General features: G+C 35.7%; 1 protein-coding gene across 17 annotated transcripts in view; it reads left to right on the forward strand.

Moving 5' to 3' along the window:
- Positions 1–26,245, forward strand: part of Otogl (otogelin like) — a 225,051-nt gene that overhangs the window by 109,806 nt on the left and 89,000 nt on the right. For 15 of the 17 annotated variants that reach the window (XM_074084013.1, XM_074084010.1, XM_074084011.1 and 12 more), the window contains 10 exons: positions 2,076–2,281; positions 7,252–7,379; positions 7,746–7,852; positions 12,754–12,860; positions 13,083–13,208; positions 19,415–19,523; positions 20,348–20,394; positions 20,840–20,985; positions 22,076–22,199; positions 23,590–23,767. In XM_074084013.1, the coding sequence (XP_073940114.1) occupies positions 2,076–2,281; positions 7,252–7,379; positions 7,746–7,852; positions 12,754–12,860; positions 13,083–13,208; positions 19,415–19,523; positions 20,348–20,394; positions 20,840–20,985; positions 22,076–22,199; positions 23,590–23,767 (1,278 nt within the window). Of the gene's footprint in view, positions 1–2,075; positions 2,282–7,251; positions 7,380–7,745; positions 7,853–7,873; positions 10,565–12,753; positions 12,861–13,082; positions 13,209–19,414; positions 19,524–20,347; positions 20,395–20,839; positions 20,986–22,075; positions 22,200–23,589; positions 23,768–26,245 lie in introns of those variants that run through there. The other 2 variants (XM_074084024.1, XM_074084023.1) reach the window with 2 other exon arrangements.

A 26,245-nucleotide genomic window follows, 5' to 3' on the forward strand; every position in this document is an offset into this window, starting at 1 on the left:
CAGTATTAGGGCTTCATCTCAGGACCTCCCATGTGCCAGGCAGGTGCTCTACCATCTGGGCTATACCTCCAGCCATTTTGGCTTTAGTTATTTTTCAGGTAGGGGCTTGTGCTTTTGACTGAGCCAGCCTCAGACCGTGATCTTCCTATGGCCTCTTGCATAGGTGAAACCACAGGCAAGTGCCACCATACTTGGTTTGTTGGGTGAAATGGAGTCTTACTAATTTTTGCCAAAGCTGGCTTCAAACTATGACCCTACTGATCTATGCCACCTGAGTAGCTGGGATTACAGATGTGAACTTCCATACCCAGCCTAATTTAGGATTTTTTTATATGGGAGTTTTGGTAATACAATTGACACTTAAAATTATTTGTTTTGTAAAAAGGAGATGCTACTCAGATATGTTTTCAAGTAGAAACATATAATATTTGGTTAGTGGAAAATATAACATTTAGTTTTTATAAAGGAAAAGCATTTCCATTAGAATTTCCAGTTGTATGACAGAAAAAGTGATTTTTCTTATTAGTCAGCAATGTTGCTTATACTAATGCTCTTTCTGGCCTATGATCAAACTCACAGCAAGAGAAATATTTGCCAGAATGAACTCAGATGTGTGTGGCTCAGCACATTAAACCTTACCTCTCTGGATTTCACTTCTATCAACTGTGAAATATGTGACATTAGTACAAATGAGCCCTTGAATGCCTTACCACCTGAGCCACTCCCCAGCCCTTTTTGTTTATATTTTGTTTTTGAGATAGAGACTTGATTACTTTTCCCTGGCTAACCTCAAACTCAATATGGTCATTCCTTTACCTCCTGAGTAGATGGGATTCTATAGGCATGTGTCACCACCCTTGGCTTGTTCTTGGAGATAAGGTCTTGCTAACTCTTCGCTGGGATTGGCCTCAAATCACTATCTCTTTATGTCCACCTCCCAAGGAGTTGGGATTACAGACATGAGCCACCTTGCCTGATCCTCACATAGTTTTATAGTTTTTGCTGCATATAGCCATGCTCCTTCTGGAAAGGAAATCACTAATTTGAAGCTTTGAGAGAAGCATATGAATATACCCTTAACCACCCATCTTACTCATATTATGGTTCATAGTTTTATTTTGACATGGCTATCCTAATAGAAATGAGATACTACCAGTTTGTTACCAGTGCCTTCTGTTTTCTGCAATTCTTGTGGATGGAAGGAGAACAGTGATCTTTCAAGTATTTTCTAGGTGACTTACTTTGCCTTTAAAATGTCCTATTTAGTTTTCTTTGGTTTCCTTATGTCTCCTACTTATTTTGTATGTGCACATGATTGTGAAAAAATAGGAAAGCTAGACACTGTACCAGGAGCTTCCATATTTTATGAGATCCTTGTTTAAATAGGCCAAGTTGTATTCAGTTTAAAAATTATGAATACAATACTGTATGACAAAGTATTCTTATAATGTTCTCTGTAGCATTCAAATGTAAATTATAATTAATCATCCCTAAACATTTTTCTTTTAGAAAACAGTGATTTATGCCAGTGTGACATTTTGATGATAGAAGACTCTATATCCTTGTAGCTATTTTGAGAATAACATTAGACAAAATTAAAATTAAATTTAAAAATAAAATTAAACAAAATCAGAACTCAAGGGTGTTTACATATTTTGACCACTGCTTGTCTTTACTTCAAAACTGTTGAATAGAAATTTTAGATTAACTTGAACTCTCTAGATAAACCCTTATTATTTTAAATAGGAAAATTTATTTTTCAGAGTTTAAAAACCACCTATAATTAGCAGTTGTGTGTTTTTGGTTGGTTGAAAGAAACATCCAGTTGTAAGTAATTTCCAAGTCAGTATGAGGAAGAGTATTATTTCCATTGTCTTAATTTCAACATTAATGTTTTCAAGGATGCTGATATTTCCTACAGGATGATTGCTCTGGGGACCTTGCTGCACAGTTACTTTAATAACTGAGTAGTGATTCTCTCTTAATTATTATCTGAGTCACTTTAAGAAGAAAATATATCCTTTTTAATTGATCCTTCATCATAAGTCTTAGATTGCCTTTGCTCTGTTTTCAAGTTTCAAATTGCCCCAGACAATTGGACAGGTTTTCATTGAAAAACTTGCTGACTACATTCTGGTGAAAACACCCTTTGGCTTTTCAATGGCTTGGGATGGAATATCGGGAATTTACCTCAAGCTGTCTGAAGAGCATAAAGGGAAACCATGTGGCCTCTGTGGAAACTACAATGACATTCAATCTGATGATTTCATTATTCAGGAAGGTGAGTAAATGGAGCAGACGAAACTCATGGGTGCTTTCTAAAAGTCTTCTTTCTCCACTGATCAAGTAGGAAGAACACAGACTTGACATACATTGCCGAAAATTCCTGCCTATCACTTGCCTGCTTCAGTGATCTTAAGTGAAGTTGAGAAGGAAACATTTTGAGGTCATTCTTGAAAACCAAAAGCTAGTTTATATTTGCTAATTAAGATACGCGCTTATTCATCTAGCAAATATTGAGTATTCACTTTGTAGCAGGTGCGTGGGGGTACATCGATATCTACTGCTACAGGAACTTGGTAGACCCCAGTGAACAAAATAAAGACCTTTCTGTTCTTGGAGTTTATGTTCTGGTGATTCAAACCATTTTGGACCAAACATGTTTGCTTTAGGACAAAAGCTATTTTGTGTCTAGTCTTGATGGGAATAAATTAGATCACTGAGAAATAATAGTTGTATAAAGGTAATGAAATGTGAAGAGGATTAAAAAGTTGAGTAGTAGCTTTTTTATGTACCTATCTGGTCATCTATTAAATCTAAGTCATGAATCTTACCTTGGTGAGTTATTAGTATTGAGTCTCTTCCAATTCAGGTATCTGTGCAGGGGAATCAATAAGAGAGCCACAATCCATAATCCTGACTTAGGTCCACACACACAGGTGCAGTAAAAAAAAAAGAAAAAAAGAGTATTGTTCTTATTAGCAGTGAATCTGGCTTTGAATCTTGCTTCAACTCTTACAAATTCTATAATTTGATCATTTAATCTTTTGGATTCTGTTTCAGATGTAAAAGAGGGACAATAATTCTGAACTCAGCATAGTTAGTAATAATAACAATATACTTTGCTGCTGTTTATAATAATAGTTAATGAGTACATAGCTATATTATTCCCAACCTCACAACATCCTGTAAAATGGAAGTATTTTCCTAATTTTACAATGAAGACACAAGGTTGTGTGCAATATAACATAATGTGTACGTGATTCTGTTAGGGTTGGATTGTAGATGTCATTGCTTTCCAATCTTGTGCTCAGAACCTTATGTGAACAACTGCCTTTAAGCTCTAGTTTGCTAAGTAATAACTTTTATTATGTATTAAACAATTGATAGAGAGTAGTTGCCTATATGCTATGTTTAATAGATGTTAAAAGGACCACCTAAAATGTGGGCTCTGGAGTCAGACTATGAGGTTCAAATTCTGCATTGCCATTCATTAAACTTCCTAAGTTATATATAATATGACAGTATGTTTCATAGAATTGCAAGGACTAAGTGAGACAATCTATGTGAAACACTTAGGCAGCCTGGCATAGGAATAATACTTAGTACATTTTATTTAATTGTTAATCATCTCCAAGTATTCCTCCATAGGCCGGTAATGGAACTGAAATGAAAATGCTTTTATGTAGCTTTAAAAAGTCCTTATTAAAATGCAAACATCTTGCCCATGATGGATAATGCATCATCAGAGCTAGTTTACTGGAAGCTAGATTAGAGAGCAAGACTCCCTGGGATCAGTTTCTTCATATGTAAAATGTAGATAGTAATAATGGCCCTGAGAGCTGCCCAGCCTGTGGATAGCTAATGAGAAATGCAAATGAAAGTGCTCAGAAGTTTGTGAGCACAGTGCAAATGCACAGTATTGGGATCATTAGAAAATGGTATTTTGTATCCAGTTGGGTTTTGGAATGAGAGGGCTCACAGAATTGGAATCTTGCAGTTGTATTAGTAAGGTTTTAGACTTAGGCAGAACTGGTTGGATGGTAATTATTAATTTTCTGCTGTACCAAGTCTTCATGAAAAAAATAATAGTTGAGTTCTCAGTGTTAGAGTTAGAAAAGACTGCTTTGGACAATTTCCCCTAGGACATCTGAAGAGTGTGGTGTGGAGGTCAGGACAGAAAATATCTGGTTAGAGGCAGAGCGACTCAGATGAGGGACCTGATGTGAAGGGGCAGACAGATCCCGGTAACCTGGAGCATAAGATAGTTGTTTGTAGTGACAGACTGGACAGCATACAAAAGGGTGTTAGGGGATTAGGAGTAGGGAAGACTGGCAGGTGGCACTGAATTATAGCTGAACTGGCAGAAGGCAGGAAAGAGTCTTGAGGGTATTTAGGATGAGCCCAAAGAGAGATTTCAGCTTCTTCACTATTTTATCTGGCAGAGTAATTAAAAAAATGTGATTTACAGCAACTTGTAGGGATGTAATTTTAAACAACAACAACAACAACAAAAACTACCCTTCAATTTCCCTGTAATTCATTATAAAATTTCCCTCTATTTCATTGCAAAAATGAAAGAAAATGTCCACAGATGAGCTGTATCATCTTTGGCTTTAAACTGCCTGGTAGTTTTTGAAACTCAATCCTCACTTTGCTGATCAGATCAAATTTTAGAGACTTGGATAGTTTGACTGACTGCCATTGAAGGCATAGTCATAAAATGTAATTAAAATTGAATTTCTCTTTGCATTCCTACTCATTCTTCAGGCATAACTTCACAAAGAAATGAGACTTTTTAGAATTTCTGTATGTCTAAGAAGGTTTTAATTTGTTGTCAATAATTCTATTTTCATAATTCATGCCTGGGTCTTGCTAGGCATCATCTTGGAGGTTTGGTTTACTCTCATTTTTCCCAGCATGATAATCAATAGTGCCTCTTCTTTCCTATCAAAATTGTCCTCATATGGGCAATAAATTATTCTACTTAGAGCATATTTCATAGGAAGCTTTGGAATTTAGTTTAGCAGGCTCCCAGACTACCAATAGATACAGACTTAAAGTCTCATGATAAACAACTTTTGTGACTCTTTATTAACACAATGCAGTAAGAATAACTAGTAAGAGATTGAAAGCTGGGATTAAAATGTACCTGGAAGGATTGCCTGGGTTTAGTAATGTTAAAATTTGTGCATAAATATTAAAATAAGTGCACCTTTAGGGAATATTTTGATTGTTCAGATTTTTAAAAAATTTACTTTAAAAGAACATTTAGTTTTTCTGTTTTTAAATAAATATATTACAGGTCCATCTTTGTTTAGTGTGCGACATTTTCAGATAATAAAGCAGGCCAGACAAATTTGAAAACTTCAGGGATTCTAATAATGTATTTAGTAAGTATTACAAACTCCCTATATTTAGTCATTTAATTATTCAGTAAGCATATTTTGAGAACCCACTATAGGCCAGATACTGAACTAGGGATGCAACAATAGAACAGCTAAGATAATCTCTCTCCCTTAATGTATTACATATTGTGGTAGAAGATGAAGACACAAATTAAAATTTAATTTTTGTGACCAGTAACAGTCATAAAATAGTGGGAAAAGGAGATAAAGAGGGCCAGAGCAAGTCACATTTGGCTCTAGGCTAGATTCTGTGGCAGAAAAGGCCTCTCTGGGGAGGTCACATTAAAAGAGGTTTAAATGAAGGAAGAGAAGGAGTAGAGGGATGATCTGACAGGAGAGTGGTTTTGAAAGAGGAAGAGCGAGAGCAAGCACCCTGAGATGGGAATGAGCTTGAGTGTTTGAAGAGTAGCCTTTTGCTCCTGGAATGACTGTAAGAAGAGAAGGAGAAAGAGAATAAGGAGAACAGGTTACAGGAGGAGAGTGGTGTCATATGAAGGTAGTATAGGTGCCAGATCATGCAAAAGTCTTCCAGGCCACAGAGAGGTTTAGAGTTTTATACTAAGAGAGTGAAGCATTCTTACAGGTATGAATTTACACAATCTTCCCAGCATTTGGTAGTATCACATGAATATTGCCTTCCTGTCTTGAAGATGACCAGGAAAGTGGTGAAACATAAGGCTTGCGATTTCTGCTTCAGTGGTACAGGGCATTGGCATCAGTAGTAGACCTATGACCATCGCATCTGTGTGGTGAAAAACCTGCAGCTAAAATCTTAAATGGAACCATCTCTGATGGAGCTTCAAGATATCACCCTGTTCAGTTCTGCCAAGTCCAAGAGATACAGGACTCAGTCTTTGTTTAAATGTAGGGCAGGATTAATTTCCATGTCAAGCCCTGATCTTGTTCACAGCTCAGATAGTGAGACAATTTATACTTTACTCAGAGCTCAGAGTCCAGAGGGTTCACCACCAAATCTCTGTTGGTTCATCTATGAGCTTCGGAATAATGCTGGGATGGCTTCAGAATTCTTAACATCAGGCTTTTCCTTGACCACGTTCAAACCCACTACTCATCATATTTAGATGAGATAGATTTGTTTCTCAATCTTCTCTTCCTCAGATACCTTTTCCAGTCTTTCATTGTCTATGTGATTGATAAGGTTCTGACTAATGTCAGATATAATAAGAGAGTTGTCTGAAACTTTAATTTATTTATCATTTTAGTTATGTGAATATTTTTTTCTCCTGCCTTGTTAACACTTTCTTGGTCTGTATGGTGTACTAGCTCCTTTCTATCTTTCTCCCTCTCATTTCAATGCACTTTGCTTTTTCTCTCCAATAGTACAAACTTCTATTTGGTACCTACACTTTATTGAAATTATTTTTATTATGCTAAAGTTAAAAAGTGAGGATCAGGAGGGTCTTTTCTGGTGGTGGGTACCAGTGGGAGGTACGTGGGCACAAGGAAAGGGGGAGTTGGGGTGAATATGGTGCATGTATTTTGTATCCAAATATGAAAATAGAAGAATGGAATCTGTTGAAATTGTTCTAAGAAAGGAGGAGGGTAGGAGGGAGAATGACGGAGGAGGTAAATCTAAAATATATTGTAAGCAATATGTAAACATCACAATGTATCCCCCATACAACTATTATATGCTAATAAAAATTTAAAAATATGAAAAACAAATTATTTTTTATTATGCTAAAGTAATGTGGTAGTTTGATACCACATTGGTAATGATAAGTTTTTGACTAGGAAGTTAATGTTGGAGAGTAGTGTCTATGCTTGTTGAAAATGACACAGTTAAACTATTTGTGTGTGTGTGTATGTTTGTGTGAAATAGAGGATTACACAGAAGACATTGCTATGTTTGCAAATAATTGGTTGGTGCAGACTCCAGATGATGCCAAATGTGTACCCACACCCTCAGACTTTCCAAATCCATGCTCCAGTGGAATGCCAGCATTTGAGGTAAATTTGATATGAAAAATCTGTGCCTGTTGGACTTAATACACATATATATTATTTGTGTATTTAGCATTAAATAGTTTTAATGACAACACATCATAATTAAAATACTTAATCCAGGATACATAATTGCAACAGGGAATGACTATAAGATAAATTCAGAACTAGTGAATCTAATGCATTTAATAAATATAGTACTCATCACAACAATATATAGTCAGAAAACCATTGATTAAGTTATAAGTATAAATTATCTTCTTTTTCCTGGTAAGAACAGAATGTCTTGGAAATAGATCATTTAAAATGGAAAATGAGAGTACACACACAGCAAGAAATGTGTTCTGGTGACTGGCATCTGTTTTTGCACAGGCAATCTTCTTCAAGTGTCAGATACTGCTACAGTTTCCTTTTCTGAGCTGCCATGAATATATTGATCCATATTTATATATTGCCAGCTGTGTTAATGATCTTTGCAAGTAAGTGAAATGATTAGTATTTGCAATAACATTTTCATTATGCAAAAAGCACTTCTCTAACAGCCTTTTTCAACAGTTTGCAAAATATAATGGGCAACATAAAGCAGAAACTGCTAATAGCTATTAAAAATTTACTGTAAGGCTGGGTGCATGGTGGCTCATTTCTGTAATCCCAAATACTCAGGAGGTAGAGATTGGGAAGATCATCATTTGAGATCAGTCTGGGTGAGGCTCCATCTTATTAGTTGGTCATGGTGGTGTATGCCTGTCATCCAGGTACACAGGAGACACAGGTACAAAGATTGTGGTCTGAGTTGACCAGGGCAAAAAACATGAGACCCTATCTAATGAATAAAAAGGGCTAGAGGCATGGTTCAAGTGGTAGGGTGTTTGAGGGTTGTGAGTTCAAACTTTAGTACTGCCAAAGAAAAGTGTACTGTATAACAAGGACAGAGCAAATGTCTTCCATGGCTTCATGATCTGAATGTAGTGACCTTTCATTTTTGAGCCACTGACTCCTTTTGAGAGTCTATAGACCCTTTTTCAAAATAATGTTTGAAATGCACAAAATATAACAATAAGATTGCAAGAGAAATTAATTATAGCAAAATATTTATCAAAATAATAACATAAATGAATTTTTGATACATATCTGTGATGTTTAACATGTTTCCAATCTAATAACTACCACAATTTGACACAGTATAAACAACATCTTGTATATCTTTAAGGATTTTAATTCAAATAAGGAAATGTAAAAACAAGACATGCTGGTGACAAAACCACAGACATTGCCAAGAACATTGTGATGTGTCGCTTATCTGCATAATTGACGGCAATGCTAAGGTTCAGTTGGAAATGACTTTAAATTGACATGTGATGGTTTTCCTGTCCAGTGTCACAGATGCCTGTGTGTAGTCCCAGGTTAAGAATATCTTGAATAGGAAATTGTCTAGGCAACAACTCCTCATGGAACTCATGACAAATTACCCATCATTGAGTAAAGTATTTTCACTTCTTTTCAAAAACTTACCAAGTGTATGTGATTAGACATCTTGAAAGTTTAAGAATATTTTAAGGAATTTTAGCATATCTGTATATATTATGCATCTCAAGAAGCATAAAGGACACACCGGAACATTTTATAAAAGACTAAACTAGGTTTCATTGAGTAAAGCCACTAAAATGGAATCTTGGGTTGCTTGTTAGGAGGTTTATCAAAGTTGAGAACAAAGCAAAAAAGTAGAAATAGTATGAAACTGTGTCACCTGCAACCACTCTTCAGTTAAATTGAGGTTATTACAAAAGTAATGAATATAGTGATATTTTCCAAATATGAAAATAAACTGAATTGTTATATCTGATAATTTTGAGGATTGTGCAGTTATAACTGACTCATATGTATAGTCTCTAAAATTCAGAGATTCCTGATCTAATTCAGAAGCTTTAAAATAGCAGAAAGTGATCTTACTACATGCTAAAAAATTCTGTTCCTTTTGGTTTTATTTCTTCTTTAAGAGCTACTTGTATCGCTTCTCGGCCTTTTGGCTAAGATCAAGTGAAGAGCTACTTGTTACGTTACTTGTTATATTTTACTCAATCTCTTTTTTGAAGTGTTCCCTAGATAGGCTGTGACCTGTATTTTGCCATGTATATGAAATTTCAGATTGTTCTTTTTCCATAGTGACTCATTCTTGAACTATTGTCTAGAAGTTTTTTCCATTGCCTTATCATTAACATCTTTAGGACCAATTTTTCATGTAGGCCAAAATGAAGTTTCATTTGATAGGTTCAGAAAAGTTACTCTTCATTTATTAGTGTAGGATATTGTTTGGCTACTTCAATAGCTGAAGTAACAGTAGATTAAATTAAATCAAATGTTTATATTTCATTTAAATATTCATGCTGTTCAGTGCTCTTGAGTCGATATCTGGCCCTGTCCCATACATTTCACAAGGATACCACAATCTTGTGCTATGCCATCCATTTGGCCTAGTGTATTCTTAATTTCATGATCCAAACTCACAGTAGCTCACCACTACTGTGTCCAGATTTCAGCCTTTAGAAAAGGAGAAAAGAAAGAGGCTGGCAGTTTTTGATAGGGAAGAATCATACATGTTCCCTTATTAATCTTTTGAACATGACCACACTTAGATGTAAGGATAGCCATTACACAAGAACAATTTGAAAGTTCTAACTGAAAAAAAGAGGGAACAAGAAAATAGTGTCTGCTGAATCTGCTTCTTGTGAAATTTCATCATTGAAAAATTCACGTTTTTTGTCTTTTGAAATTCTGATATCTGCTTTCTCTAGGGCAAATACAAAAAGCAGGACAGAGGAACACTATGAACTGGTTTAAACGAGCTGATACCTTAAGGCGCAGAGGCTGATTTTTGGGGTAGGGTAGGAGGTAATACAAGAAAAAGGGGATCATAGTTAAGTAAGTGGTTATTGACAAAATGGAAGTGGGAAGGTGTGAGGGCTAGCCTTTCACTTCCTTCAATATTTCTTACAGGACAAAATGCACTTAAAATCTGTTTTCCATTCAATAGCACATGAACAATTCTTTTCATTCCCTGTATTAAGAAACTGAATCACAGGGATCCTATACTAGGAGAGTGAAGAAGTCAGTTGACTGAACACAAATTAATTTCCTGATTGGATTGTGATAGTATTTGATTCAACATTCATCTTTTGAGCATCTATCCTGAGGTGAGCACTGTAACTCACTTGGAGAAACAGAAGCAATTTAGACGTGGTCTGTCCTTGAAACTCAGATTCTAAAGGGGTAGAGAAATAGGTCTCTGGCATTGACATAGTGCTCAAAGTGCTATGGATGTAGAGAGAGAACTGTTGATTTTATCAGGGAGAGCCTAAGAGGCTCCATGGAGGAGATAGCATTTGGGTTGGAACTTGAAGGATGATACAATACCAGTCCTTGAAATTGTAGTTTTCTGATTTTGTTCCCCAAAGTGCTAGACTTTGCAGCAAGGAAATGATTTTAATCTTGACTTGGCAAAGTTAATTGAGTTGGAAATAACCATTATTTAATGTTTATTTTCCTTACTGAAGTTAACACCCTACATGGAAAATTAAGCTCATTTCCCTCAGTAAATTGTGGTAATAACTTCTTTCCTGCCCAATTGTAGTGAGTTTTCATGAGATGTCATATGTTAATGTGCCTAGTATGGTTCTTGGAGTAACATAGATACTTCATAAGCAACAGGTATTTTAATATTAGTTATATTGGGTTGGGAAACCAATAGTCACTTACTTTGCTAACTTTCTTTCAAAACCACCATTAATTGTAGGAAACATGCACACATTTTAAGGGAAATCATAAACTAAATGCTTTTCCAGGAATTCTACAATTTTTGCTCACACTACTTTCAGAAAGGCTTTCCTTGTTTGTTAGCCTTAGAATCTTTTGCGCTTCTGCAGTTGACATACACAAGTCTCTTTTTCTTCTAATGCTTAGTTAATTGGACTAGGTAAGCTTCGTGACTCCAATTACAGCAGCACAGGATAAGAGCAATTTGAGATGGTGGCTTTTACAACAGAGACACTGAAAATGTTAAGGTTCACAAAACGCAACATTCTTAAGGTCACTGTATTTCAAGATATTTAGCTATTCAATTTTGAATTTGATAGGTTGAAAAACAAGCCAACTACCTGTTACAAACCTGTTTTCTTAAAAGTACTTGCTAATCTGCTTTGGGAACTGGCAGATCCCATAAGAAATTACTGTTTGGGGAGCTTCTAAAGTGATTATTAAAAAATAATTAAAAATTATTTTAAAATATTTAAAAAATATTTAAAAACTATTAAAAGAAAATAATTAGAAATTATTTACTCTTAGCAATAGTAAAAAAGTGTCAAGCTTCAGTAAAATAATTCAAAATCTTTTTTAAAACTTAGATGCCATTTATTCAGTCTTTCAAAAAATGTCTTGGAACCATATTGTAAGGACTGATAAGGACTGATGATGAACCATGGAAATAATTTTGAGCACTGCAGATCAGTGACAGTTTTATTTCAAGCATGCTGATAATACAGAGCATGGTGTTTGGAAAAAAAATTTTAGGTGTGATATTTTTGTTGGGATGGAATTTTATCTGTTTTAAAGGATTGAAATTTGTTCTGAATTTAATTATTAAATTCTTTTTCTTTTTTTTGGTGCTGCTAGGGTTTGAACTCAGGGGCTCAAACTTGCTAGGCAGGTGCTCTATAGATAGAGTCACAAGTCACACTCCCCAGTTCTTTTTTACTCTTAGCTATTTTTCCAAAAGGATCTCATGTTTTTGCCTAAGTCTGGCCTCGGACCATGGTCCTCCACCTATGCCTTCTGCATATCCAGGATTATAGGCATTGTGTCACCATGTCTAGCTTGTCTGTTGAGAGTTGGTCTTGCTAACTTTTTCTCCTGGCTGGCTTTGAACCTTGATCCGACTGATCTCTGTCACCTGGGTAGCTGGTGTGATTACAGGTGTGAGCCACCATGCTCGGCTCTAGTGATTACTAAAGATTATTAAATTCTGAAAAGTCTGGGATGTTTTGTGCAGGAGCACAAGTACATGTATGTATGCTTGCAAGGATTCTGGTAAGAATTTCATAATTAAAATAGAAATGTTTTCCAGTATGGTTTTCCCTTGACTCAAAAGAAAAGTAGTCAAATTTTTGAAAAACTGATGGAGACAATTAACCTGGGCTTATTTAGTTGGGATCCCATGTTTGTATGTTTTCTACATTGTTGTAGCTCTTAAGATATACTGTGAAAGACACACGTACGGACATCAGTTAATACTGGAACTTGCCAAGCACTCATCATTTTTAGGAGTCAATGGCTTTCAGGAAGGTTTTCTGTCAATATTTCCTCTGTAACCCTGGCTCTTACTTCCTAGAATGGACGACGATGGAACCTATTGTCGAGCAGCCACTGAATATGCTAGAGCATGTTCTCATGCTGGCTTCCCTATTCAAGACTGGAGAGATGACTTCCCAGCATGCAGTATGTGTTTATTTTGCAAGTCCTGTGCATTTTTGTTAATTTTATCCTAATGAAATCAAATTCTTATCCTAGAACTCAAAACTTACTCTAGTGCTCAAAACTGATGCCTTGCAAGGATTTTTAATTGGTGGAATTACATTTATAAACTTTCTTGTTTTTAAACCTTGTAACTTTTTTTGAAAGAGAGTAAATAAAACTTAGCTCCCTGTTTGCCCATTTCAGTTGATAAATGTGATGATAGTTTCGTGCATCGGGACTGCATCAGTTGTTGCCCACCCACCTGCACATTTGAGAAGCAGTGTCTTGGGAGCAACCTCCATTGTCTTGATGGATGTTACTGCCCAGATGGTAAGTGTCTTGTGAAGAGCCAACAACTGCTCTTATGGAACCTGGTACTCAGTGATCTGAGGGTCACCTCTTGACCCTGCTGTCCTCTCCCATTTTCTACCTTGTAGGATTTTTTCCTCAAAGTGAGTGAGAAGAATGGTTGCTTTTCTTTAATAAGAGGCTTATTACTTTTAACTATCTCAGGAAACTTGGAATGCGAATCTTAAATTTCCCATGGTTGTTTAAAAATTTACATATTTTCATTTTCTAAAAGATGGAAGTTAATTTGAGAAAAAAACCTCTATATCTTTCCATTACAGGATTTTAGTTTTATTATTTTTTTCTACTTATTCATATATTCATATGTATGTACATTGTTTGGGTCATTTCTCTCCCCTGCTTCCCACCCCTCCCGCTCATCCACACTCCCCTCACTTCCAGGCAGAACCTGCTCTGCCCTTTTCTCCAATTTTGTTGAAGAGAAGACATAAGCAATAATAAGAAACACATAGTGTTTTTGCTAGTTGAGATAAGGATAGCTAGCATTGCTTCCATGCACAAGTGTATTATAACATGAATTGATTCAGCTCTATCTGACCTCTTCCCTACTTCCCTGTCATCTTCCTGTATTGACCTCTGTCGTTTTAAGGTTACCATATTAGCTCCTCTGCAGTGGGGACATCAAACACTTTCAAGTTTTGGGTTTCCTACCTATCCCCATTCCTCCTTTATGTGCTCTCTCCTTAGCATGTGACCCAAGTCCAACAATACTACTGCCTTTGCCATAGATCTAAAGTCTGCATATGAGGGAGAACATATGATTTTTGGCCTTCTGAGCCTGGCAAACCTCACTCAGGATGATGTTCTCCAGTTCCACCCATTTACTTTCAAGTGATAAGATTTCATTCTTCTTCATGGCCGAGTACTATTCCATTGTGTATAAATACCACATTTTATTAATCCATTCATCAGTAGTGGAGCATCTTGGCTGTTTCCATAACTTCGCTATTGTGAATAGCATTGCAATAAACATGGGTGTGCAGGTGCCTGAAGTAACCTGAGTCGCATTCCTTTGGGTATATCCCTAGGAGTGGGATTGCTGGATCATATGGCGGATTTATGTTTAGTTTTTTAAGAAGCCTCCAAATTTTTTTCCAGAGTGGTTGCACTAGCTTGCATTCCCACCAGCAGTGTACGAGGGTTCCTTTTTCCCCACATCCTCGCCAACACCTTTGTTGTGGTGTTTTTGATGGTAGCTAGTCTAATAGGGGTGAGGTGGAGTCTTAGTGTGGTTTTGATTTGCATTTCCTTTATGGCCAGAGATGGTGAGCATTTTTTCATGTGATTTTTGGCCATTTGAACTTCTTCTTTTGAGAAAGTTCTGTTTAGTTCAGTTGCCCATTTCTTTCTTGGTTCATTGATTTTTGGGAGAGTTTAGTTTTTTGAGTTCCCTGTATCTTCTGGTTATCAGTCCTTTGATGTATAGCTGGCAAATATTTTCTCCCACTCTGTGGGTGGTCTCTTCAGTTTAGAGACCATTTCTTTTGTGGTTCAGAAGGTTTTTAATTTCATGTAGTACCATTTGTCAATCATTTCTCTTAGCTGCTGACCTCTTGGGGTTCTATTGAAGAAGTTCTTGCCTGTATCTATTGTTTCCACAGTATTCCCGGCTCTTTCCTGTACTAACATCAAAGTTTCAGGTCTGATATTAAGGTCCTTGATCCATTTTGAGTAGATACTAGTACAGGGTGATAAACATGGACCTAGCTTCAGTTTTTTGCAGGCAGATAACCACTTTCCCCAGCAATATTTGTTGAAGAGTCTGTCTTTCCTCCATTGTATATTTTTGGCATCTTTATCAAAAATAAGGTGGATATAGCTGTGTGGATTCATATCCGGATCCTCTATTCTGTTCCACTAAGTGTTCATGTCTGCTTTTGTGCCAGTACCATGCTGTTTTTGTTGCTGTCACTTAGTAATATAGTTTGAAATCAGGTATTGTGATACCTCCAGCATTGCTCTTTTTGCTGAGTTTTGCCTTGGCTATTCAAGATCTTTTGTGCTTCCAAATGAACTTTAAGGTAGATTTTTTAATCTCTGTGATGAATGTCATTGGGATTTTGATGGGAATTGCATTAAACACATAGATTGCTTTTGGTACTAGAGGCATTTTTACTATGTTGATTCTACCAATCCATGAGCATGGAAGATCTCTCCACCTTCTGTAGCCTTTCTCGATCTCTTTCTTCAGGGGTTTGTCATTCTCCTTGTAGAGGTCATTCACATCCTTTGTTAAGTTTACTCCTAGGTATTTGATTTTTTTTGAGGGTATTGTAAATGGAATTGTTTCCATATATTCTTTCTCAGTTTGTTCATTAAAGTCTCCCACTACCACTGTGTTGGAGTCTACATATATTTTTAGGTCCTTCAGAGTATGTTTTTATGAAATTGGGTGCACTGACATTGGGTGCATATAGGTTGATAATTATTATTTCCTTTTGGTGTATTTCCCCTTTTATTAGTATGGAATGTCCTTCTTTATCTCGTTTGATCAATGTAAGCTTGAAGTCTATCTTGTCCGAGGTAAGTATTGCTACTCCTGCCTGTTTTCGGGGACCATTGACTTGGTGAATCTTCTTCCAGCCTCTCCCTAAGCCAGTGCTTGTTTCTGTCCATGAGATGGGTCTCCTGTAAGCAACAGTTTGTTGGATCTTCCTTTTTAATCCAGTTTGCCAGAAGGTGTCTTTTGATGGGGGGAGTTAAGTTTGTTAACATTCAGTATTAATATTGATAAGTATGTAGTGATTTTTGTCATTTAGTTGTTGTTTTTGTTTGAGGGTTTGATTGTGTGCAGCTGAATTAATGTTACTCTCTGATTCCTTGCCTCTTCTCCTGTGGTTTGGTACTGCCTGTCCTTTCATGGTTTTGTTTGCTTTCATTTTCTGTGTGCAGAATTTCTTGAAGAATCTTTTGTAATGGTGGCTTGGTGGTCATATATTGTTTTAGTTTCTGTATATTGTGGAAGACTTTTATTGCTCCATCTATTTTGGATGATAGTTCTGCTGGGTTGAGTATCCTAGGGTTGAAGTTGTTTTCAGTGTCCCGAATACCTCACTCCATGCTCTCCTTGCTTTTAAGGTTTCTGTTTAGAAATCTGCTGTGATTTTGATGGGATACCTTTGTATGTTGTTTTTTCTCTCTTACATCCTTCAATATTCTCTGTTCTTGTTGTTTTAATGATAATATTTCATGGGGTAGTTCTATTTTGGTCAAGTCTGGTTGGTGTCCTGGAGGTTTCCTGTACCTGAATGGATATAGCTTTCTCTAGGTTTGGGAAATTTTCTGTTATTATTTTGTTGAATATATTATGAATTCCTTTTGCTTGCACCTTTTCTCCTTCTTTAATGCCAATGATTCTCTGGTTTGGTCTTTTGATGGATTTGGTGAGTTCTTGCATATTTCTTTTGCAGGTCTTGAGTTGTTTGATTAATAGCTCTTCAGTTTTTCCTTTAACTTCCATTTCATCTTCAAGTTCTGATAGTCTGTCTTCTGCTTGTTCTAGACTGCTGGAGTGGCCTTCCATTGTGTTTTGTATTTCTGTTTCATTCTTTTTTTCTGAGGTTTTCCATATTATGGGTCTCTTCCTCTTTAATATTGTCTATTTTCATCTTTAACTCACTTATCTCTCTATTTATACTGTTCTCTGTTTCACTTTGGTGTTTATTTAGGGATCTTATAAATTCATTTATTTGTTTCTGTGTCTTCTTGTATTCTTTATTTTTGGTGTCTTGAAATTTCTTGAGTGCTTCTTGTACGTTTTGGTTAACCATGTCTAGTAACAGCTCCATGAAATTCTCAGTGATTACTTGAAGAATTTCTTCTTTGAGGATGTTCTTGTGGGTATCATTGGGTTCCTTGGCATCATTTATCTTTGTTTTGTTGGAGTCTGGAACTGTGTATCTGTTTTCTTCATTTCCCTCTGAATCTTGTGTTAAATTATTTTTCGGCAGAGAATGGTTTCCATCCCTTTTTCATCTTCCCATTGCTCCACTTGGTACTATGCAACTATGTTCTTGATAGGCTAGTTGGTGCTTCAGTCACCTGTTTTCTTTCCCTTGGTTTAATTTTGTTTGTGGCTATATTCCGTTTGTAGCTAAGTGTGTGTGTTATTTCTGTCCCTGGTCTGCATGTAATTTAGTATTTGCTAATTTACAAAAGTGAAAGTCATAACAACAACTAAAAACCCCCATAGAAATCAACATGGAGAGATGAACAAAGAAATACAAACAAACAAGAAACACAACAAACAAACAAATAAATGAAAAATTCCAGGTTCAGGAACAATAGAATTTCAATCCTAGTTTGAATTCTGGTGTTACTCCTCCAGCAATCAATCCTTTAAGCAGAAGCTCTGTTGTAGTCTTGCCAGGTGGTTGGGTAGTGTTTTTTTTTTTTTTTCTTCTGTCTTTCAGTGGCAGCTGCTTGGTCAGCTTCTCGCTCTGTAGGGTGTGGCAGTTTAAGGTTGTATGTTGTCCTCAGGTTCCAGAATCAGCTCTGTAGTGCACCAGCTGTCCTGCTTTGGAGTTGGGTTTTCACTGTGTTGGTTTACTAGGGGCTTGTTTCTTTGCCTCACCCCCTTTCTCTGGGGCAAGATCAGTGATCTGTCAGCTGGCCCCCTGCTGTCAGTGTGTTGTGATGGTTTGCTGATTATTTTTCCATTTTGCAGTGTTGTTTGACTTTGGATGTTGCTCACCTGCTCAGGAGATGAGCTTTGTGGACTGCTAACTGTCCTATTTCAGACAGTGGCTTATCACCAGCCTGCTGTTGGCCCTTCTGCCTTTCCAGCCTTTGTTTACTGAAAATTTATGTGGAGATCAGCTCCTTGCCCCTCACCTCTTCTCCAGTGTGCTTCCAGCAACTCCATCCCTGTATTGCATGTTAGTTTTTAGTTCCTTGTTTATTGTTCAGTTTTTTGGTTTTTTTTTTTGCAGGGGGACGGTCAGTCTGCCCAGGGGGTATGCTAGTTTATTTTAGGGGTGGCTGGGGGAAAACTGTGTGACATTTGGTGCTCACCTATTGCTCTGCCAAATGTCTCCTAAGCTGGTTTGGAGCCAGAGTTTGGTGGCGTGGCAGCCTTCCTGTTTTCTCAGTGTAATGTGGCGTGGAGAAGTTTTCCATGGGCTAGGGATTCAGAATGTCAAAGTTTTGATTCTCCTTGCTGCTTTATTTCTGCCAAATGTGGCTCCAGTGTCTCAGGTTTAGAGTCTCAGAGCTCACGCTGTCTTCTTCTGCACCCTAGTCACCTACTTGGATCTCAAGGATTTTAGTTTTAAATGAAAAGTTACTTAGTAAATAATAGAAGCAGGGACTTCACTGATAGAGATATAAAGAATGCTGAGGACTTACTCAAACTGTTTTATTATTACAGATTAAAAAACACCTGAAGGCTGGGGATGTAACTCAATGATCAATGGTAAAGGTACTTGTCTAGCATGCATAAAGACCCTGGTTTAATTCCTAGCACCACATACACACATATACACACATACACAAATTCGAGAAATGTCAAGTGACTTTTCCCAACATCATATACTTAATATGAACAAGGATTACTTTTGGTACCACTATAGTGAACTAGGGTCAAGTCTGAGCTATTTGTTACCAGTCAATTACAAGATAAGGTGATTGCATCAGGATATAAATCATGCATCAAAATAAGTCAATGCTTTTTCTTATAAAGTATTGCTTTGTAAAAAGTCAGTTTAATGAAATGCTGTGTATAGTAATATGGGTGATTAATCAGCCTCCTTTACTTGTCAGACCATTGAGTAGCACTGCCTAGTTCTTTATTATCTGTGTGACAAAAGTACAAAACTGTCTTATTTCAGAATGAATAGAAAGTAAACCAAGAATACACCTTTTTCATCCTTCTTTCCTTTCTTCCCTCAAGTTCAAGACAGTATGGCTTAGTTGTATTATTCTACATGGTGAACATTGAGTTTTTGGTCATAAGTCATAGGAATTGAAATATGAAGTCCACTGAAATAGACCCTTAAAAAGTAGTTATTAACTGAGATCCCAGGTTGTTGTTATCTTCCTTGAAAGGAACTTGTATTTCCAGAACCTAGTATAAGCAGGTGTTAAAAAAAAACTGGTTGAATTATCATATTCAAAGAATGTAATTTTTATTATTTTTAAGCACGTTTATATATGTTTTTCTTAAATAGGCCTCATAATGGAAAATGGGACTTGCATCTCCTTGGAAAATTGTCCATGTATTTTTCATGGATTAGCTTATTCAGTTGGTTCAAAAATTGAACAAGAGTGTACTGAATGGTATGTAATCAATGTATGACTAATTGTTTCTAGGTTATCTAGCTAGTTAATAATTTTACCATGATTGATGTTTAAAATAATATACTTATTGGTTATTTTCTTCTAGAAAATCTGAGATGAAGTTTGCATTTATTTAAACTACATAAAGGATTATTTATATTTTCTTTTATGATACCATTCTTACTACTTCCTTTGGTAATTTCATAAAATCTTATTCCCAATTCATAAGTCTACAGCATTTTCTTATAATTTGTAGTCACTAATTAGCACTTTAATCCCTCAAAGATAGTCCCAAAAAGAAACAGAAGATGTCATCAGGCTCTTTTCTTTTTTGTATCAGTGTATGTCAAGAGAAAATACAATCAGATAATTGACCTTGTTCTTAGGTACTGAACAAGACGCCCATCTTTGTGAAGGTGGGAGGTAGAGTTTATATCCCATAAGGAGACATCTCTTTTCTCTTGTCAATACTTGATGATATTAAGAATAGATGCACAAAGGGGGCTGAAAGGGACAGATGATATGGGCAATGTAAATAATGTACAATATAAGACTGATCAGGATCATCACTACAAATCCTCCCCCCGTATAATGAATATATCATAATAAAAAAGTAATAATAAAAAAAGATGCACAAGAGATAATAACTTAGGTGATGCCAGTTCAAACTTGTCAATCAAACTTGTGTAGAGATTTTTTTTCAAGTAAGAATATTCAGAACCTGTAAACACGATATACTTTGGCATATTAGTCAATATATTGGTGCGAACACTCACATACTTTCTACGAATAAGTAAACTGATACTTTTTCCAATTTCATTTAGTGTGTGTGTTGGTGGAGTTTGGAACTGTACTGAGCATGATTGTCCAGGTAATCTTTCAAAACGTTTTTGAAGAAAATGTCTTAATTTTTAATTACTGGGGTAGAAGATAGTACTGACTTTTATAAAGACATATCTCTGTAACACAGGATGTAATAATCTATAAATGTATGTTCTCAGAGGATGAATGGAAAAATGATGGAGCAGGCAACTTTGGTAAAAATTTACTAAAATGTGTCACTATAATAAGACTTGTGTAAGAGCTATCATTTAATAAATTTTAAATTAAATTGAGTAATGAAGTTGAATAATTTAGTCTAATAAATTTATCAGACCAGTAAATTTTAATACTGTAGATGTTTTGATGGAAGATTGTTTATCCTAAGTTGACTTTCTGCTTTATAAGAATTTACATTATTTCTTTCTCTTCTTTCTGCATCTTCATCTCCATCTTTCTTCTTCTTCTTCCTGCTTTTCTTTCCTTTATTTTGGTAGTTCAATGCTCTGTTGTGGGTGATTCTCATTTTACAACTTTTGATGGTCGACATTATTCTTTTATTGGCATGTGCCAGTATATCCTTGTGAAAGGAACTGGAAAAGATAAATTCACAATTACCTTACAGAAGGCTCACTGTGAGCAGGTAAGAACAATGTCTCAAAATGCCCAGAGAGAGGAACATTAATTTTCCATACTTAAATGTCATATCTCGATTAAGAATGATGATATTTGTAGATATGGTTATTTTCTTCAAGTCTGAGACAACATTGCTTATTAAGATATACCACTGCCTTATGTACAACAAACAAGTGAAGAAATGCTAATAGTCAATTAGGATATGTTATTGATTACATGGTGTATGCTGATTTCAGAGATTTATACATGAAAGTAAATATAACTTAGACTAGAAAAAATGATATATGTTTAATCGCATTAAGTATTTATATGTACAGTTTTTTAAACATTTAACATGATTGCACAATATGCCTAAATTTTTATATACTTCAATACCAGTTATGTTGGAAAGATTACTTTTCAACAGGATTGAATAGATTTCATACCATTCTGAACAGATATGATGAATTTCTTAAATATTTGAATATTTATTGTAGATCTTTTCTTAAAATAATGAATACATCAATAATTTAAAAATAAATAAAGCAAGATCTTTCATTCATCTCTCAACTAGGTAGTCAAATTTTTGACAGAATCTTTAATTTTCTAGTTTTATTACAGTATAAAAGTTATTTCCAACAAAATTTCTGAACTACTTTATTTGCTCTTTCACACTTTCTTTTCTTTGCAATTTATTATAGTCTAAATTGGCTTCTAAATAAAATCCTAAATCTCTGTTATATTTTTTTACTGATTTTTTTACTAATATACTTCTTAAGTGAATTCTAAGAGTTGTTTAACTATGTGCTATGGAAAACAATTATTGGCACTTTATTGAAAACATTTTTATTTTATGTCCTATGTAAAGCATGTGGTACAGTTAATGTTCATAAGAAGATACATTTTATTATGGCTACATGAAAGGGATTATGTAACAACTATTTCATTACATGTCTCATGCTCAAACATTTTATATACCAGAAGTTCTTATTTACATGACTCTCCTTCTTTCTTCTTTCCTTTCCCGCCCTCCATTTTCATCTCACTCTCTGTCTTTTCTGTATCTCTCTCTGTCTCTGCCCCTTATTCCTTTCAATGATAATTTGATTTTTATGCAGAACCTTGGCTTGGTCTGCCTTCAGTCCATAACTCTAATTCTGGAGGATGATTTTACCAAACAAGTGACCCTCAGTAGGGGAGGACAAATCCTCACCAGTCCTAACCAAGGCTTCAATCTCAATGGTAAGAAGCGATGCTGCTAGTGTATTTTGTATATGAGAATCATAACAAACATAACTAAAAGGTACATCTTCCTATTGGCTGACTATGAAACATTTTTTTGTATCCTATGATGACAACAGCACGAATGTAACTTTGAGGGATGTTAACAAAATACACATTGACAACACTTAGGGTGTTATAAAGTGGGCTTGTGAGACCAGAAAAGGAACTGATCTTAGGTAATGACAGAAAGGATAAAAAGAAGATAAACTGACAACATATTTAGAAAACACATGGTCCAAACTCTGCAATAGATTGGATTGGTGTTGTTTAGGGAGGAGAAGGAGGAAAATGAAGTGATCAAATTATGACTCTTAAACTCCTGGCTTTAGTGACCAAATTGTTAGCAAAAATTTTGATAAGAAGCAATGAAGAGCCATTATTCTGGTGGCCAAAACCCTCAGTTCAATTTTGAATTCAAGTTTCTCATCTCTAAAGGTGTCTCATAAAATGCTGCTTACCAAGTGCTATATTCTTCCTCTTTGCTGGCAGTCACAAGGAAATGGGAAGTTTTTGAGGAAAGTGACACTTCATTTGGATATGGCCAGTTTGGGGATAATACACACACACACACACACACACACACACACACACACACACACATGAAGAAAAGACATTAGATTTTAAATGTTTGAGAAGTATCCCACTCTTCTTAAGAGGCTTGCCAGTGGAAATTATATGTTGACTTGAAAACCTATCAAAAATATTTGCTGGTTCATCCCCTCTATATGAGCCAATTCAAGTTATAATACATATATAAATGGAAATAGCACAAGTAAACTTTCTGCATAGCTGTCTTAAACAAACAAAAATGGCATTTTCTAAAAACAGAGAAGACAAAGGTAAAACAGGTCCTGTCTGAGGGTTAGTACCAATAGGATGGGGGAGGATATAAGGAAAAGGTATGGGAGGATGAAGATAGTGGAAATATTATATACTCATGTATGAAAATGGGAAAATAAGACATGTTAAACTATTCTAAGAAGTGGGGAGAAGATAAAGGAGAATGATGGAAAGGATGAATTTAACTATGATATATTGTAAGAACTTTTGTAAATGTCACAATGAATCCCCAGTACAACAATAATATAATAAAAATAATATTAGCTGAAGACCTAGGAAAGTGAGAGAAAAGAAAGGAAATGGAAAAAAATGACAGTAGCCACGGGAGGCAAAAACTGGAACACACATATACACAAAAAAATGGAGCTCAGGCATTAACTGTCAAACTACCTCTCCCACTTCCCAGTGTCTTGAAAGAAAAGCTCTTAGTATGGCAATCTAGCATTTCAGAACACTACCTATAAGTCTCAAAGCTAATTTATATACATATAATGTTCTTTTCCTGCAGGAATTGTTGAAATTCAAACACTCTCATCCTTATTTATTCTTCTAAAAACGACATTTGGTTTAAAGATTCTGTTTGCTATAGATGGGGAAAGAATTTACATTCAGCTCACTACTGCATGGAAAAGAAGAACATTAGGTCTGTGTGGCACTTTTAATGGGAACATAAGGGATGATTTTCTGTAAGTATAATTTATGTATAGAGTTTAATGACTGGTAATTTGGAGGACATAAATTCATTTAAAATATTTACTTAACTAATAGGAGTTTGGCAGTCACTGGTCTAAAAGCATTATACCAATTATGGTATTTAAATTGCATAGCAATACCCTGATTAATGGCTTTGTTTTATAGATAAGGCAAGAAACCAAGGCCCTAACGTGGCAAATAAATCATTCAAGGTCAGTTAGCTCAGACTTGAGTAAGCATTGAATTTAGGCAGTGTGACTCAGCCTGTGGGCTAACTGCTGCCTGTTATTCGTTCCTCTGTCACCTATCAAGTTCAACAGTGTTTTATTTTTGAAAACTTGCAGTCTTTAAAAAACCTTAATATTTGTGTCAGTGCCAGTAGATTATACTTTTAATCATTTGGTTATCAGGATAGCTATAAGGCACATTTTGGTATCTAAGTTAATTGGATTTTGTGAAAGTTGGTGTTCCATTAGAAGAAAAGCAGTATAGATAAAAGCACTTTTCACTTACCTGTGAAAAGAAGCAGTGCATAATTTAGTGGAAATGTTTTACGTACCTGTTGTTTTGCTAAAAGCACAGTGGGAGCAATTTAAGCGGGGTGACATGGTGTTTTTCATCCTCTCTGAGCTGGTGCTGCAGATCAGGAGGGGATCCAAACCTAGAAGAAAATGTGAAGAATCTAGAAAAGTCAAACTATGGTGTTTGTTGAGAGCTGAGGGTGGGAGTGGGAGGAAGGAGATGCTGTACATCCCTGTAAGGGTATGATGTTTCAGTTAGGATGAACAGAGATCTACTGTACAGAATGGTGTCTAGAGTTAATGTATTAGGTACTTGAAAATTGCTAAGATAGTACTTATTAAGTGTTGTCACACAAAAGTGGTAAGAATGTGATGTGATGAACGTGTTCATTAGCTTAATTTAACCATTTCACAGTGGATTCATATATCATCAAAACAGATACACTATAAATACATACAATTTCATTTGTCCAAAGTACTTTAATAAAAGTCTTTAAAGAAGCAATAGTTAGTGCTAAGCAAGGTATCAACTGACAATACTCATAAAATACTGAGCTTTGTGGTCTCAGCTAGAAGTACAGTAGGAATTTATAAAGTAGGTCATTTAGGTTGGACAGCCAGGGGACATAAAGAAACCATTCTCTAAATCCCATGTTTTTAAAAAACACATTTTTTTTATTCATATTCTTCTGTCTGTAGGGGGATTCTTCTCCCATCCCAATCTTTCTCGTGAATTCTTATTTCTTGTTCAACCCAACTCAGGCATTATTTTCTTCTAAAAGCTAGTTTATGTCCCAAGCTAATTCTGTGTTGTCTATGAAGATTCATTGTTTATCTGTTTGATTTGCATATCAAATTTCAGTGGCCATACATATCCTTAGTGTTTGTCTGTATAGGAATCTTATAAACCATGGACAGTCACACTGAACTGAGAAGGATTTTTAATAGGTCATCAACAAGAGAATTTGGATTGGGTAAGAGAACTGGCATTTAAAATTTTAAATTTTTAAAGAGAATTTCTTTTTTCTTATGTGACTAATTGGTTTTAGATAATACGTAGGTCAGAATAATGATACCTTTATCACATCTGCAAAATAGAAACTATGCTAGGAGGATTGGCTAAGATGTTCTGAAAAGACACTAAGCCTTCTTTCTCTGTCTTGTTTGTGGAATGGGTTAACAGTCAATGTTTAACAGATGGCAGATCTGTCTGTCACTTTCTAAGCACCAGTCTCCTCCCTGCATAAACATTCAGGCACGATAAGAGTGTGGGATAATATTTCAGTCAGAGATAATTTTTGAACATTGTTTACCTTTCCAACTTGAGTAGTTAAAATTCTTTACTTCGGAAAGGTTAATGCAAATCTGCGGACATAGTGTAATGGAAAATATTAATTGAGAATTTATTTTATAGTAAGTCAAGTATGGTGAGCTGAAAGGTTATTTTATAAAATGAAATGCAATAAGTAAATAGGTCTGTATTTTGACTTCTATTTTAAATTTTCTTTGTTGTTTTAAGTACTCTAAATGAAACAAGAGATCCAGCTCTGGGTCATTTCCTCCTGGGAACCCTGAGTACACCCATCACCTCTACTTACTTTGTCCTTGGGAGAGGAGAACAAGGAAGGGAAGAGGAGGAAAGAGGAGAAAGCTAGTGCAAAGTATGCAATTTCTATGAGCCTCAGTGTCTTCATTTGAATAAAATGTGACTTTGCATGGGCTTATTATAATTCTTTATAGTTCTTGAATGGTTTGATATTGAGGAATAGGAAAAGAAGGGAAAGGGTGGGGAAAAGGATTAAATATAGCAGAATGACTTGTGCATCTCCTCTCTCTTGTTTCTTAGTCATTGTGGTGAGAAATTCCAAGGGTGAGGGTGACTGTGCTAGATGGTTACCAAAGTAGTTAGTCTATGAGGTCACTACTCTTCTACTAGGCCACCTTGTAGCA

Source organism: Castor canadensis, chromosome 8, assembly GCF_047511655.1.
Source record: "Castor canadensis chromosome 8, mCasCan1.hap1v2, whole genome shotgun sequence".
Classification (NCBI taxonomy): Eukaryota; Metazoa; Chordata; class Mammalia; order Rodentia; family Castoridae; genus Castor; species Castor canadensis.